General features: G+C 37.1%; 2 protein-coding genes across 2 annotated transcripts; both read right to left on the bottom strand.

Annotated features, from left to right (window-relative positions):
• Positions 1–1856: 1856 nt before the first annotated feature.
• On the bottom strand, positions 1857–6125 carry olfm4.2 (olfactomedin 4, tandem duplicate 2). The gene is made up of 5 exons (XM_042754869.1): positions 6072–6125; positions 5797–5964; positions 4901–5113; positions 4687–4831; positions 1857–2748 (listed from the first exon to the last, which is right to left on the bottom strand). Exons 1-5 carry the CDS (start codon positions 6123–6125, stop codon positions 1943–1945), a joined length of 1386 nt encoding a protein of 461 aa, XP_042610803.1. The 3' UTR covers positions 1857–1942.
• A 4878-nt stretch (positions 6126–11003) lies between these two features.
• Positions 11004–12823, bottom strand: LOC109088226 (vitelline membrane outer layer protein 1-like; the record flags this gene model as incomplete). The annotated part of the gene is made up of 3 exons (XM_042754868.1): positions 11004–11610; positions 12520–12633; positions 12777–12823. Coding segments are annotated over 3 exons (342 nt in total), but the record flags the coding sequence as incomplete, so codon positions are not given.
• Positions 12824–17196: the final 4373 nt, after the last annotated feature.

The following is a 17196-nucleotide window of genomic DNA, read 5'->3' as shown; positions in this document are numbered from 1 at the left end:
GTCACTTCACTTCAATTTTGCATATTTAAAAATCTGCATGAATGTTTGACAGCCGACATCCTTCACAGATGGACCCTGCTGTGATTTAGGTTAAAAAAGTATAAATATTCAGTACATATCAAACGATCTGTAATAACAGACAAAGCAATATAGTGACCAGGTAATAAAAACAGTTACTCACACTTTTGTGTTGCCAAATCCAATATAGTCAGAAAATACAATGTATGTTCAATACAGTACAATATAACAAATGAAATGAACAAACGACCAACCTGGAACGCGGTCTGGAACTTCATTAAAAATGATGTTGGGATCCGATGGAAGGTTCACAATTTGGCACTGCACAGCGTCTTGTTATCTTCGGATCCATCTTTATTGTTTGGTTTCTGTGTAGACCTGCGTTCGTCTCTCTCATTATTTACTCTACGTGCGCGAATCAGTGGGCGGAGCTAAACAGGCAGTGATGTAAAATCGGTGGGCGGGGCTAAACAGGCAGTGATGTAGAATCGGTGGGCGGGGCTTAACAGGCAGTGATGTAGAATCGATGGTCGGGGCTTAACAGGCAGTGATGTAGAATCGATGGGCGGAGCTAAACAGGCAGTGATGTAGATTCGGTGGGCGGGACTAAACAGGCAGTGATGTAGAATCGATGGTCGGGGCTTAACAGGCAGTGATGTAGAATCGGTGGGCGGGGCTTAACAGGCAGTGATGTAGAATCGGTGGGCGGAGCTTAACAGGCAGTGATGTAGATTCAGTGGGCGGGACTAAACAGGCAGTGATGTAAAAGCAGGCATTGATCTTCTTCTGCGGAGGCGGGGCTTAGCCACACTATTATGTCATAGAGTGGCACATTCCACAAACTGTCGGTTTGGCAGATTGGCTTCAGTATGAGCTGTTTTTAGACTAATGAGAAAGTTTTCAGTTCTGAAACTTACAGGATGTTTTTATAGTACAATGACCTCTTATATGTCAAAATTTTTATTTCTCAGTTCATGACCCCTTTAAAGATCTTTATTAACAAAAATAAAGAGCAACACAAAACTGGACTAAAGCAAAGCCCAGATAACAGCCAACATAGCTAGAAAACAAAAGACCTGTGGGAGGTGGGGCAAACAAAATAGAACAGAACAGGGCTGAGCTGAACTGAACTGAAATGAGCAACCAGGACAATGGCTAGCACAGGACAGAAAACACAAGGGGAATAGAAGGGAGAGCAAACAAAGAAGGTAACCAGGGAAAGCAGGTAAGGCAAATAACCAACAATCAGGTAACAAGATGGGCGGGGTTAGACAATTGACAGAAGAGCACAAGTCACCAACAAACATACAACAAGCCACGTGCTCACACAAAGACACAGGGGTGTCCTCTGGTGGTCATCTTGGGCACACCAGATCATTGGACTGATTACACACATGCTTCAGAATGTGGTCATGCAGGGGCATCCCCATAGCGTTTCACCGCAGCTTGAGTTCCCTGTTGGGTAACAGTTTTTCTTTGTGGAAGCTTTGTGTTTGGTTAGCTCATAAAATATTAAAACTCTATTCAATATTATGTGTACAGTTATTTAATTGTGTCATCATGGTATTGTGGACTTGCTCTCTCATTTCATACAAACGCAGCTGCTGCCATTTAGCGACAATTGTTTTGTACACTGTAATGGATTATAAGATCACTAACAAACTGGTAAGATTTAAAAACAGTTTCATCTTAATTATATACTGTATGAGCCTGATAAATATGATGCTCAACATAATCACGAATGCAAACTTTTTTTGACTACATTTTTAATTATTTAAAGTTTAAATTCTTGATAAACCTGAACCACTATGACACAAAATTATAACATGCAAGAAATTATGCTTGTGTATACTTTTATTGCAGTATTTGCATTTCCACATGAAATGGATTACATTGTCAAGTCATTTTGAAAGCAGAAGTTCATCTAAGCAACCTTGAACTTGATATTGTAATAAACATAGTAACCGTTGTTGAACATGTAAAGTCTCTGATCGGTGGGATTGTAGTCCAGGTACACGTAAAAGTTCTGGAACTTCTCAAAGGGAATGCTAACGTGGCTTTCCTCATTTCTATTGGTGTCATAGGTGTAAAAGATCTCATCTGTTTGAGTGTCTACCGACCTGGTCGCGTACAGGACGCCACAAATCATGAACGCGTTTGTGACAGACTGCTTGTAAATACTGGTCTGCCAAACCTCCTCTACTTCAAATGACACTTTATTGATCTTCCCTAAAACCAGTTTACCCTTCGATTCCACCGTGGCGTAGGTTACCCACAGGCCGGACTCATCGGCTGCAAAGTCCAGGTTCTGGTTGCCTGAGTAATGATATGAGAACTGGGTACTGGCCATAGGAATCACCTTATACTCAACTTTTACACTGGTCATGTTGAGCTTTCCCATAGCAAAAGGGCTTCTGAACTGGTAGTACAGGGTGTTTTCCCGCACAATGTAGTTGTTTCCAGTGCCTCGCCAATCATATTTATTTTGGACATAAAGCTGATGTGTCTTAAAGGCTTGTCTCATGATCAGTTTGTAGTAGTCAGAGTACTGTGTGACTTTGCTGACCAGAGTGTCAGTAGAACCGGAGTACCAGTACATGTTTTCAGAGCCAGGCAGGGGCTTTGAGTCTTTGCCCCATCCTCCATACATATAACCTGTACTCAGATCTGCATTCAGCTGGCTGACGACAGGCTTTCCAATTCTGAGAATACCTCCATGCTTACAGGACCCTGGAGAAATCAGTGAAAGCAATAAATTCCAAAAATTGGAATTAATTGAAAATAAAATTTGTTTGTGTAACATTTTTTATACCTAATGGAGTGCAATGGATATATGTGTTATGTTTATATATATATATATATATATATATATATATATATATATATATATATATATATATATACAGTACAGGTCAAACATTACTATTTTTAATGTTTTTGAAAGAAGTCAAAAATACAGAAAAAAATTTAATATTGTGATATATTATTACAATTTAATTTATTATTGAATTTTTAGGATCATTATCACATGATAATGATCAAATCTGAATTTTTAGGATCATTATCACATGATCCTTTAGAAATCATTCTAATATGATGATTCATTATCAAAGTTGGAAACAGTTCTGCTGCTTAATATTTTTTCAGAACATATGATACTTTTTTAGGATACTTTGATGAATAAAAAGTAAAAAAAAAAAAAAAAAAAAAAAAACTATGATTTTTAAAATATAATATATTTTGTAATAATAATATACACTACTGGTCAGTAATTTGGGGTCAGTCATTTTTTCTTTCTTTCTTTTTTTTTAAATAAAATCAATACTTTTATTCAGCAAGGATGTGTTAAATTGATAAAAAAGTGATAGTAAGAAAATATATTAATAGAATATATAGTATTAGAATTTTTTTTTTTTTTTTTTTTTTAATAAATGCAGTTCTTTTTAACCTTTTATTCATCAAATATATTAGACAGCAGAACTGTTTCCAACACTCATAATAAATCAGAATATTAGAATGATTTCTAAATGATCATGTGATAGACTGGATGTTACATGTGACACTGAAGGCTGGAGTAATGATGTTGAAAATTCAGCTTTGCATCACAGGAATGAATTATTTTTTAAAAGTATATTCAAATAGAAAACTATTATTTTAATTTGTAATAATATTTCACAATATTAATGTTTTTTCTGTATTTTTGATCAAATAAATGCAGGCTTGATGAGCAGAAGAGACTTCTTTCAAAAACATTAAAAATAGTAATGTTTCCTTTTATTTACAATTTATTTTTATTGAAAAAATATATATATACACACATACATACATACACACACACACACAGAGAGTACTATTGTTATTCTAATATTATGTACAGTACAGTGGCAGACTTCTGAAAAGTCCCCTTTGAGGGTTTAGTTTTTTTAGTTAAGTGTAATTTCATGAACTAACTGCATGTTTGTAAGAAACATATCCATCAAGACATTTTAAATTTAAGCATCACATGAAGAAACTGATTCATCTACATCTGGAGGATCAACATCAAATTGAAAATCAGTGCTTACAGATCAAGTCTCGCCCTACAATTTATTTATTTTTTCTGATAATTTGTTACACTTGAAGGTACATTACAATCAGTAGGCTACTTCTGTGTTTTCTTCTTCTTGTATAAAGCAAGGAAACATAAAATATACGTACTGTATGTAGATACAGGCTACCTGGAATACAACAAGAAAGGGCAATGCTTGCATATTTCACTAGAAAAATTCAGATTTCCAGGATTTCAATGTCCATGGGAACCTGGAGTCGGTAACTAATCCAGACATTTCATTATTAAAGCTACATAATCTAACTACACTCATTTTTTTCTGAAGACAAGTAATAAAAGCTAACTAGTCTCAGTCTATGACTTAAGAGCCTGTGACCTGAATTATTCATTTAAAAGAGCCTGAGATAACAAATGGGCCTTGTTCTAGAATATTTAAATTGATATTTACATGACATACAAATGGAGATCTGTAATTATTTGTATATGTGTGCAATACTTAAAATTTAAATAAAATATATTTTCAGAATTATGTATATTTCCGTATGCATCATGTACAACACAATGTCAACTTAAGTTAAAATTTTCCTCTTAACATTCACTGAAAATGAGTGTTAGCCTACCTATTTCTGCATTAGAGAAGTCATCCTTATCATCTTGGCATTTCTCCAGTTTCCGCTGAAGTTTGGCGAACGCGATGCGAATCACTTCTAAGTTGCTCCGGTCATAGTTCTCCAGTTGGTCAACGATTAAACTCATATTGCGAATTACAAAGAAAACAAATCAGACCCATGCAAATACTACAATGATGTTTTGTGTAAGTGAAGGAAGCTTCACCTCAATGTAGAGACTCTCGAAGGCCGGTGAAGATGAGTTTAGAGATGCTTTCAGTTGTGTGACCAGAGCCTCAAACTCTCTGAGCTCAATGCGGAGCAGCTCAAACTCCAGTTTGATGTACTTGTCCGGTCCGCTCTCCAGACTCTCCACACGAGTTGTCAGGTTGGAGAGATTGCCGAGAAGAACTTCCAGCTGAACCTTCAAACTACTGATCTGAGCATGTGAAAAAGAAATTATTAGAATTGCAGCAAATGAGAAAAAGGTGATAATGTAGACCAGTGCTTCTCTGCTGGTGGGTCATGACCCAAAAACATCTCAGACAGACATAAATCTGAATAATAAAAGTAACCATGTACTGTAATCATGTATTGTAACAGCAAAATGCATAGATTTAATTGACTTCTAACAGTCAATCTAATATATAATATAACAATAGTACTCTGTGTGTGTGTGTGTGTGTGTGTGTGTAATAAATAAATATATATATATATATAGAGAGAGAAGAGAGATATATATATATATATATATATATATATATATATATATATATATATATATATGAAAAAGACTTGAATCCCACTTCTACTCATTACAAAAATATGAATAACTAAAACTAAAATATTAAAGAGCAAAAACTATATAGCCTACAATATTGGGGAAAAACAGAACAGAATTACTAAAACTTTAACAAAGTTAAAATCCTGGCTCAGGGATTCGACGTGGGGACCTTCTTGCTGTGAAGCAACAGTGAGACCCACCGAGCCACCGTGCTGCCTGAATTATAATAAATTCTATTATAACTATGGCATTATAATAGTAAAAACACTGTCTGGGTCCAATATAAAATCCACATCCTGAGCAAAACTGCTCATCTAGACTGTATGAACATAATGTACCTTGATGATCTGGAGCTTGATCTCTACAGACATTTGATTTGAGGTGGTCTGCATGTGCTCCACACGGTCTGCTGGGAATGAAGTATCAGGCAGGAACACGTTACAAACACACTGTCCAAACTCCCCGACGGAGCCTTCGACGCTGCCAGAGCCCCAATCTCCCAGACAACAGAAAACAAAAAGCAAAATACATTTATACCTCTATACTTCTTTACGTCTGAGACCGTAAAGCATTGAATCCAAACTGAGATTGTGAGGGTCAGAAGGACTCTTACCAGCCAGGAGTGAGCAGGAGCCACAAGCAGGAGGACAAGCAGCAGGAGAGCCATCTTTTCCAAATATGTTTCTCTTTCTCAGCTACAGCCTTATATACAGCGTGTTATCAGAACTAATCTGCAGCACATGTCTGTTTCTCATGTGTATTGTGGTTGATATCCGACGGATGTATGATGATGTAGCTTATGCACACAGATCATGTTTGCTTAAGACATTTTATTGGTGGACAACCTGAGATGGTGAATTATTATAACACGCAAATTCACAATCGACCTGAGAGGAAACGGTGTTTACAAAACCTGTTAAAGGTATTACGTGAAGTATTTTAATAACTTGCCATTACAGTGACTGAGCTGCTGGTGTGTTCTAGACCTCTATCCAATCATCTGCCCATGCAAAAATAAAGCATAAAACTCTTTGGGGTGTTTCAACTGACAGCGCACTCACCCACAAAACATTTTCAATGAAAAAATATAGCTGGAACTTTAAGGCCTTTATGAAATGAATGCTGTTGGAGTCTAGGCCAACCCGAAATGTATGGCTGATACCAGAATGTATCAGCGATGGAGAATATGCTCACACACACACACAAATTAAATGGTTAAATAATTATATTAACACTCATTAATAATGTTCACACACACACAAACATGTACACACATTTTGTTGTGGATATAGATGTTTAAAAATAAATGAAAGGAAACAAAATGCTTACAACAAGTCTTCATATGTCTTAATATGTCAATTTCAGGTGTCAATGTGATCATAAGTAGTTGTGTAGTTATAGCCATTTTTATGTTTTTCCCCCTCTTATAGCGCCACCAAGTGGCCAAACTCAATTTTTTTTTTATTGTGATCTCAGATTGAACTCTTACATAAGTGTTCCAAGTTTGGTGAGATACCTCATTTGGCTAAGTCTTCTAAGCCATTTAATGAATCCAAATTCTTTTGATAACTTTTTGTCATTAGGGTCTCTAGATGATGCATTTAAGATGTTGCATTAATTGTACAAATGCTCTGGGACAAGTTAGAAAAAGTAGGTTTATAAAAACAATTTTTTTTTAAAAAAGCTCAAAAGAATAATGTACATGGCAAAAATCCGAGATACACGTTTTGTTCAGCTAGATGCAGAATATCATAGAAAAAAGCTTTTTGATTGAATTATTGTGGAGATTTGAGCAAAAATGTAAAAGTACTTATTATAGCGCCACCTATGGTCTGATGGAGGGGTTGTGTGTGCACCTGTAGTGGGGAAGATTTGGGACCAACCTGCCAAATTTGGTGTTTCTAGGACTTTTGGTTTTGGAGAAAGAAGAAGTACAAAATCAATAGGGTTCTGGCACCTTCGGTGCTTGGACCCCTAAAAAAGCATTATTTTTAAGACTTTAGGATATAAATATGCCCTCAGAAAGATAACAAGATTTAGGGTAGCATGGACGACAATATTGCTCATAAAAAAGACATTTACTTTGAATGCAGTGTAAGGGTTAGTTTGAACCACTCGCCCCTGTCTATGCCGTCACCCAGCAGCAAAGATCCTTGACTGCATTTGAACCTGGAGAAAATTCAGATGTGAAAATATAATGATAAAAATATCTAATCAGTCTGTTGGATTAAATGTCAGTCTTGTGATCGCCTGCAGACACGGCCCAATCACAACTTCTCTTCAAAGTCTCTTCACATCCTGATATCAATCACTAAGTTAAGTGCTCTAAATTTATTAACATCGTCTGTGGAAGGCGTAGGACCATAAAATGTTTGTCCGGTCACATCCCTTGGTCCGAGGGCTGTGATAGGCTGTCCTACCTGCCTGTCAGTGTATGTGTTTGTATACCTCTGCACACCCTGTTCGCGCAGACATGATACGTGATCAGCGCGTTCCATCACGCTATCGCAGGGCAGGCGAAAATAGAAGGCGTTATTATTGTAATATTACGCACTTTGTACTGTAATGTTTTCTTACCAGTGAAGGATACATGAGGTACTCTGACAGCATTGCATTGGTTTTCCCGTGGAATTGGGCTACTTTAACACTGTTGCTAACGGGTTGTTTTTCTTGTCTGCTGGTTGAAGCGACTCCAGTAACATGATATTTATCCCCTGGAACGTGGACTGTAACTGGAGACCCCCTCGAAACGCGATTGGGCCAGTTTTGAGTAGCAATTGGGCGGGTTTTCTCATGAAAATCTGGCAACCCTGGCGTAGACCTCATGCGAGTTCAATGATCCTTTGGAAAGACAGACATAGTGAAGACGAATTCCATCGAGCGATGTATCATCATACAATACATAGGAAGGTTCTTCCACCTTAAGACAATGACAGACAGTCCTCCATTTGAAAGCACAATCCACAGTAACATTCATCTTTGTGTTCTTCAGTATTAAGCAGGCACTTAAGTCTTTCTGAGGTTTGAACCTTCAACGATCAGTCACCAGCTTACATGTTTAACCATGAAGACACCTCACATTACTGTAGAAGATTCAATGCCTGACTAAACCCTGCGGCGTACGTTTATATCCCCAGGACCCCCAGTTCATCCCATTCAGCACAGTCAGCTCTGATCTGGAAAAACATCATGGAAATGAAGTGATGCATTGCTACAGCACTGGTCTGATCGATTACAATACTGATGAAATTAATTGATCAGGCAGACACAGAGAGACAATGTACTACCATAACATTCTCAATTTTCTTAAGGAAGATGGGTCATATTTCATGCCCTTGGCATCCAATCAAAGTAGTCAGAGGTCAAACATGACCTTATATGGATATTAAGAACTATAACTACAATTAAGATGTGTGTACGAGCATATACGTGTGTGTGTGTGTGTGTGTGTGTGTGTGTGTGTGTGTGTGTGTGTGTGTGTGTGTGTGTGTGTGTGTGTGTGTGTGTGTGTGTGCTTAGTTGCCGTTATCATACGTGTGCACCAGTGTGTCCGAGATCTAGTTCTCATTTTGTCTTGGTATGACCATGATGTGCACACAATGAAAGGAAGTTACTCAAGTGACAGGAAGTCAAAAGTGAAGCTTAAGAAACAAGAAATTTATAAAAGAAACATAATTATAACAAGAAATAAGAAACTTAATAGTCTTCTTAAGTCATATGATGCATTGCGTGAAGAAATAAATATCCACAGAGCAAACTCAGATCAGTGTTTATTAATGACCTGCATGTAAACACTCTTTAGACAAACACTGACTGACCATTGAAACAGCCTTGCTTGACATTTTATTTAAAATTTTTATCTTATACAAGAATTTAAAGAAAAATAGATTCTGTAAAGCATTAACCGGACCTTTAAGCAAAAAAAAAAAAAAAATAGTTCAAAGAACATTTTAATATTCTAAAGAACCTTTCTGCACTATAAAGAAACTTTGGTAACACTTCACAATATGGGTGCAGTAATAAGCAATAATTCATTCTTAACTAACGCACAGATAGTCCTGAGTTAATACACGACTAATTAAGAACTAAACCATTTATTAATGATTACTAAATCAGCGACTAATAAAAAGTCTATCTGATTAATAGATTTAGTGATATTAATTGCTATTAATCAAATGTGTCATCATGTATTAATTCCTTAATAACATATAGTATTAACTAATAGTGTAACGTAATGTGAAAAAAAGTCATAACATATTGATATCTTTGCAGATCATTAGCTAATGATTAATTAAAGCAGACAACTGGGAGCTGAAATGCATATCTTTGACCCATAGTGATAATTAACATTAATTTACATAATGCTATATGTTATTAAGAAATTAATACATGATGACAAATTTAATTAATAGCAATTCATATAATACTTAATCTATTAATCAGATAGACTCAATATTAGTTGCTGATGTAGTAATCATTAATGAATGATTTAGTTCTTAATAATTTGTGCATTAACTCATGATTATCTATATGCGTTATTTAAGAATGAATTAATGCTTTTTAGTGCACCAGTATTGTAAAGTGTTACTGAATCTTTTATGCAGTGGAAAGATTTCATGGATGTTAAAGTTTCTTTATGGAACCATAGATGCCAAATAACCTTTTTTTTAAAAGAGGTTTTAAAGACAAATAAATACTGTAGAGCAGATTCCTTAAAGGAATAGTTTATCCAAAAATGGAAATTGGTGAAAATGTGCTCACACTTCATTTTTGTGCTGTTTCTTCATCAGGTTTGTAGAAATGCAACACTGCATCAGTGTCTCAGCAATGGATGCTCTGCAGTGAATGGGTGCCGTCAGAATGAGAGTCCAAACATAAACTGTTTAGACTAGTCTTTAAGAGTTAGTCATGTAATTTGTTTCTTCTAGACTGGTCATAACTTTTTAAAATCAGTTACAAAAAGGTAGACTGGTCTAATTTGAATTAAAAAGTAAGACTAGCTATTTCTTGGCTAACTGCTAGTTCTTAAGACACAATCTTAACATAGTGACTAAGTTTATGCAACTGGCCCCAGCTGATAAAAACACCAAGGCGATTCCATAATCCATAATCCATAATAACTCTTCCTCCAGTAAAAAAGTGCATCTCCTGTTGTCTCTCACATCAAAATCCACCCACATATTTGTTTAGAGCTGTTTAATCTGTGCAGATTTCTTTCCTGATTCAGGCATTTACAGGGAGTGCTGTGGATTATTGTGATGTTTTTATCAGCTATTTGGACTCCATAACATTTTTATTTAATGCATTTTTTAGGGTTGATATTTAATAGGTTTACAGAAATCATATATTTAAATAATTTGAATTAAAGTTATTGGACATGTGCCTATTCTTCACTAAGCATTTCTTCATTTTTTGATTAGTCAATCATGAGAAATAAAAAAAAATAAAATAATAAAAAAGAATGAGATGCAAAAAAATATCCAATTGTTAATGAATTCAGTCAGGTCAAGGAAGAAGCACATTAATCAACAGGCAAACACTAATGTCATTTCATGCTAAACATATATTTTAATAGATGTTAGGATATAATTATGCCCTCAGAAAAATGACATGTAACTGGGTTGACAGCTTTACAGTTAATGTACAGTATGGAGATTGTGGATTTGAAATGCATGAACTGATAAAACACACTTTGCATTGCCATGTAATAAATGAGATGATGTACAGTTGACCTCTGCTTTGTGTTAAAATCCTGAACACATGTCAGGCTTTATTTTGTGATAATGACTAGATGTTGTACAGTATGTGAGTTCAGAACAGTATGCTGATAAATTATTATGTTCCATCTGATCTTCTTGCTGTTGTTCTCTAACACCGGAAAGAAAAGACAAACTCAGATAAGCCAGCACTAATACACTGAGATCTTCCAAACAGCTCTGCGATCTGAGTGTTTGATTGCGATCTCATCATCTTAATTGCAGCAGAACATGCTCGCGTCATTGAGAGCGGTGTCGTCTCCGATTCCTTGTGGCTTTTCTATCCGCGTCTTGATACCACAAATTCCTTTTCCCTGACATGTTTGGCTCCAGCCGCCCCAGGTGCCCCAGCGTGTGCCGTCACCCGTCAGCAGAGACCCTTGACTGCATCTGAACCTGGAAGAAATTTGGACGTGAAAAAATTATGATAAAATATGTTTTTTCAATCAATACTAACAAAACAAGGCAAAACAAACTCTTGGAACTTGCAATTTGACCAAAGGCCTGTTGAGTTAACTTGAGTAAAAAAATGACAAAATTGTCCACAAATAATGTTTCTTTTTTATTATTATTATTTTTATTATGAAATCCAACAATCCAATAATTTCTAGATTTATTTTCATCATTTTCACGACTCGCACAGGCACATGAAGTCACCAGTGCATCATGCAAGCTTGGAATATGGAAAAGCTTACATTCAGCAGATGGAAATATTCCATTACACTGATTTTGTCTGGAGAAAAGCTGATCTGAACACAGATGTGTAAGTTTACTTTTCTCTGGTAACTATAATTAAAAATCTTATGAACGTATGTGATTTCTTTTGATAAAATACGTCATGAAATATAATCATAGATGGGTAACAGAGAAAATATAGCTTCAAGCTACACATGACAATTAACACAACAACACTTTAACTTTTATCAGTCACCACTGAGTGTTTGTAAAAACTTCTGACTGCAATCCAATGTAGATTTTAGTTAAATGATAAGGCAGAAATTTATTAACATTTTAGAAGAATTTTGTGGGGAAGATACACAATTACAACTTCTGTGGGGTGTAAAGGAAACATAATGTAACTAACAGTGTAACTAATTACTTTTACCAGAAAGTAAAATAACGAGCTCACCAAACCAGGTTAAAGGATTTTCAGCAATAACGAGTAATACATTAGATTTCTGGAGTAACGAGCGTTAAAGGATTTTCAGCACTGCACAAAAGCAGATACTCACAAGACCTTGTCATCAGCCAGCTCACCAAACCAGGTTAAAGGATTTTCAGCACTGCACAAAAGCAGATACTCACAAGATGTTGTTTGCGGCCGTGTCATCACCCTTTCCTTGAGGCACTTCAACTTTCAGCTGAAAAGCAGTCAAGAATCCAGAAGGACACCATTTGATATCTGTCCAACGACCCCAGCTGAAGAAAAAACACACACAAAAAAAATCATCATTTTTAAGAACATTCATTGGTCTGGCTTATGAAGAAACTGACTCTTAACATAACAGTTCTTAATAACCGCAAACCTGCTACATTATCACTCTTTAGACTGAGCCCATTACCTGCCTACATCAGACGAAACTGAGGCAAAGTTGTAATATGACGCTGACAATCATCCCCATTACCAATAGGATATTCCACCTTAAAAACAAAACAAAAATAAATAACACTAAGACCAATTTGAAAGAGAAAAAACCAAAAAAACAAAACAAAAAAGAGAATAGTAATCTTAACTCCGACTCCAGTAGTAGTAGTAGTTACCTTTATTGTCACTGGTCACAAGTACGTGGAAATTAGGCAGTTCAAATGTCCATACACACCATACCCTACCCAATTTTGACACAGGGGGTAGACAGGACCAGACGAAGGGAATTGAGGAAGAAATCCAGGCATAAAAACATGAGGACGGGGAGTGCAAGAAAGAAATAACCCCCAGACTGTGCTTGGGTAGTACAGTGGTGAGGAACCAGGGAAAAACACTCAGCAACAAATATAGCACAAGTAGACATAAAACACACGACTTTGCAACAGGGGAGGGGAAGAGGGGGGGTGCGGTAATCAGCGGCAGGCCAAGCAAGCCATCAGGTTCCTGCAGCCATATCAGGCTGGTCACAGACCCACTGAGGACGATGAGGGGGGCGTGGGGGGGATACTATAGTATATATGTGCGATGGTGGGTGTTATGTATCGTAAGAGTTCGTGGTATTTGCGGCACTGGGAGAGCCGCTATCAATGGCCATTGCAACTCTAGGTGCTAGGAGGTAGCCCGCGGCCCTCACTAGTGCTCCCCAAGGTAAATCAAACACAAACCCCCAGAGGACCCCTATTTCAGCGCTGGGCAGGTCTGGCGGTACAAGCGGCGAACGGCGAGCGAGGGGGGTTGGAGCATATCTGTCCGCTTTCACTCGTATGGCCTTTCAAGTGTGTGATATGCTGCCATGATGATCAGGTCCCAGGACAGAGTAATTCACAATCAGCCAGGCGTGTCTGTGGAAAAGGGTTGGAGGAATTGCAAGCGTTGTTGTTCCCAACAGTGCTGGTAGAGGGCGCCGAAAGAAGATGCGATTGCGAGTGGGCGATTGTTTTACACAGTTACAATCTTGTCCATTCTGTCTCCAAATCCATCACGGTTTCCTTTGCAAAGCCGTGAGCTTCTCCGTTATGGCTATTCAATATTGCGGTTATTAGTCCCAGTCTCAGTGCTTACGCTCTGCCCACGGCTTCAAATCATGAAGGAACAGCCCTGGAGGCTTTTGGACAGCTGTTACCGTTTCCTGAATTCCTCGGTAAACCAATGCCTAATCCAATCAGCAGAAGACCCTGTTATCACTGGTTCCGAATAGGTGATATCTTCAATGTCCTCCACGGTAAGAGCCGCCAGACACACGACCCGCCACCTCTACCACGTGTCCATCGTGTAGCCAGCTGCGAACGTTCCGACAGGGCAGTAAGGTTCCCCCGAACCCAAGCTTTCTCGTCAAGAAGATGTGTCAATTGCGTTTCAGTGGATCAAATCCATGATTTTTCAGTTTTTGGAGAGCAGCATTGCAGAGAGAGTCTCTTCAAGTATTAGACAATAGTACGAGAGGAGAGAGAGCAGCAAGCAAGGGAAAGGTAAGGGGAAGGAGAGGGAGAGAAAACTGCATCCGCCCTTCATGGCGAGCCAAACGAGAGAGAGTGTTCCTGGAGTACAGCAACAAATTACACATTTAGTTGGATGTCTCCCTTATCTGGCCCTGTATCCTATCTATTTCCAAAGAGTGGTGTCTGCTAAAGTGCTGATGAGCCGAATCAAGTGTGTTCAAAAACATTTACTGTTGGTGTGCCTTCAGGAACGGGGCTGGGAATCCCTGGTCTAACCCAATCCACAGTAATATTTAACTTCATGTTTCTTTGGTATTAAGCAGTCAGAAAACTTGAACAGCAACTCCAGAGTTCATTTATTCTAAGGGCTGTAATGAAGTCAATTCTTAGCTTACCTTTAGACTAAACCCTGCGGCGTAGGTTCCACTTGGACATTTCAGTCACGACCCCCATACCTCTATAGCGCTCACCTGCAGCCCAATAATATGTAAATGTCTGTTGACGCTCCGTTCATTACGTCTTTCTGCAGACTGAGCGCTCACCTGCAGCCCAATAATGACTAGCAGTGAAAACATCATGGAAATGAAGTGATGCATTGATACAGCACTGGCCTGATCAATTAAAATACTGACAAAATGAATTAATTGATCAAGACACAAAGCTTAAGGAAAATGGGTCATATTTATACAACACAGATTCATACAACAACATACAGGATGTCCTGGACATCCAATCAAAGTAGTCAGAGGTCAAACATGACCCTATATGGATATTGAGAAATATAACTACAATTAAGATGCGTGTATGAGCATATACGTACGTACGTGTGTGTGTGTGTGTGTGTGTGTGTGTGTGTGTGTGTGTGTGTGTGTGTGTGTGTGTGTGTGTGTGTGTGTGTGTGTGTGCTTGGTTGCCGTTATCATACGTGTGCATCAGTTTGTCCGAGATCCAGTTCTCATTTTGTCTAGGTATGACCATGATGTGCACACAATGAAAGGAAGTTACACAAGTGTTATATAAAAAAATATATATATATATATATATATATATATATTAAAATATATATATGTACATTTTATTAGAATAAGAAATAAGAAAGTAACAGTCTTCTCAAGTCATATGATGCTTTGCGTTTAGAAATAAATATATATTTATTCATTTTCATTTTTTCCTGCCAGTGATCAAGGAAAACAGTGGCAAACTTTAGACAAACATTGAGCTGAAATCAGATCAATGCTGCTGATTGAAACAGCTTTGTTGATAGTGTATATGCATTTTTTAAATCTTATACAGGGTTTTAAACAAACAAATTTATTCTCTAAAAGAAAAAAATCAGGCCTGTTAAGCAAATAGGAAAACAAAATTGTGTGAAGACATTTTAATATTCAAAAGAACCTCTAAAACAAAAAAAAAAACTTTTGCATTGGAAAGATTCCATGGATGTTAAAATTCTTATGGAAACCATAAATGCAAACAAATAACCGTTATTTTTAAGAGTGTAGGATATAAATATGCCCCCAGAAAGGTAACAGAGATTCAAGAAGACAGTATTACACTTAAATTTAATGTAGTGTTCTGTAGCGTTTACTGTTCAATTCCCAGGAAATGCAATGAACCGATAATAGAGTTACTTCGAATGCAGTGTAAGTCGCTTTAGATCTAACCGTCTGCCACATGTACTAATGTTATCAAGCATCTGATCATGCACTGTAAATCTAATTAATTGGGCTTACTTAAGGCAAGGCAGGCAAAGTTTATTTATATAGCACATTTTATACACAATGGTAATTCAAGTGCTTTACAAAACAGAAAGTAAAATAATTCATGAAAAAAAAAATAAATCACAAAAGTAAAACAGGGATTTAAACACTTTGAAAATGATTTAAACATTGATTTGAAAATGAATTTAAAACAGTTAAAATAGAACATGATTCTACATAAAATACAGTGAATACATAAAATACATTGCAATCAGTTTGGACATCGCACAAGTGCTCATTCAATAAATAAACAGCTAAAAACAGATGAGTTTTTGAGTCTAGATTTAAAGGTGAATAATGTTTTTAGCACATCTGATCTCTTCTGGAAGTTAATTTCCAATTGTGGGCGGCATAATAACTAAAAGCGGACTCCCCTTGTTTTGTGAGAACCCTTGGTATTTCTAACTCGATCCTACTGATCTGAGTGCTCTGTTAGGTTTACATTCAGTGAGCATATCTGCAATGTATTTCGGTCCAAGGGTCATTGATTGATTTATAAACGGTAGTAAAAGTACTTTAAAATCAATTCTAAAATGTAACTGGAAGCCAGCGTAAGGACCTGAGGACTGGTGTGATATGCTCAGATTTTCTGGTTCTAGTCAGAATCCTGGCAGCAGTGTTCTGGATGAGCTGCAGCTGTCTAATGGTCTTCTTGTGAAGGCCGGTGAGGAGACCATTACAATAGTCCACCCTGCTGGTGATAAAGACATGAACAAGTTTCTCTAAATCTTGACTGGAAACAAAACATCTTCTAATTCTTGCAGTGTTTTTTAGATGATAGTACGCTGATTTAGTTACTGCTTTGACATGACTACTGAAACTAAGGTCTGTCTCCAGAATCACAACAAGATTCCTGACTTGATTTTTAGTTGTTTGACCCCTAGAGTCAAGGTATGCATTCACCTTGAAAACTTCATCTTTGTTTTGCCAATGCAATGACTTCAGTTTTTTCCTTGTTTAACTGAAGAAAGTTCGGGCACATCAACTGTTAATTTTATCAATACATTGGCAGAGGGAGTCAATGGGGCTGTAGTCATTTGGAGATAAGGCTAGGCAAATCTGTGTATCATCAGCATAGCTGTGATCGGCAATTTGTTTCTTTCTCGTTATTTGACTCAGTGGGAGCATATACAGGCTA

This window comes from Cyprinus carpio, unplaced genomic scaffold (genome assembly GCF_018340385.1).
Source record: "Cyprinus carpio isolate SPL01 unplaced genomic scaffold, ASM1834038v1 S000006605, whole genome shotgun sequence".
NCBI classification, from domain to species: domain Eukaryota; kingdom Metazoa; phylum Chordata; class Actinopteri; order Cypriniformes; family Cyprinidae; genus Cyprinus; species Cyprinus carpio.
Note: the sequence above shows the minus strand (reverse complement) of the source record. Positions and strands in the feature narration are given on the sequence as shown.

Excerpts from the sequence above, each read along its gene's own strand:
- olfm4.2 (XM_042754869.1), bottom strand. The coding sequence starts at position 6,125 with ATGGCTCTCCTGCTGCTTGTCCTCCTGCTTGTGGCTCCTGCTCACTCC. Across the intron at positions 5,114-5,796 it reads TCAAGCTCCAGATCATCAAG|ATCAGTAGTTTGAAGGTTCA; the intron begins GTACATTATGTT and ends TCACATGCTCAG. Across the intron at positions 2,749-4,686 it reads CTTCTCTAATGCAGAAATAG|GGTCCTGTAAGCATGGAGGT; the intron begins GTAGGCTAACAC and ends TGATTTCTCCAG.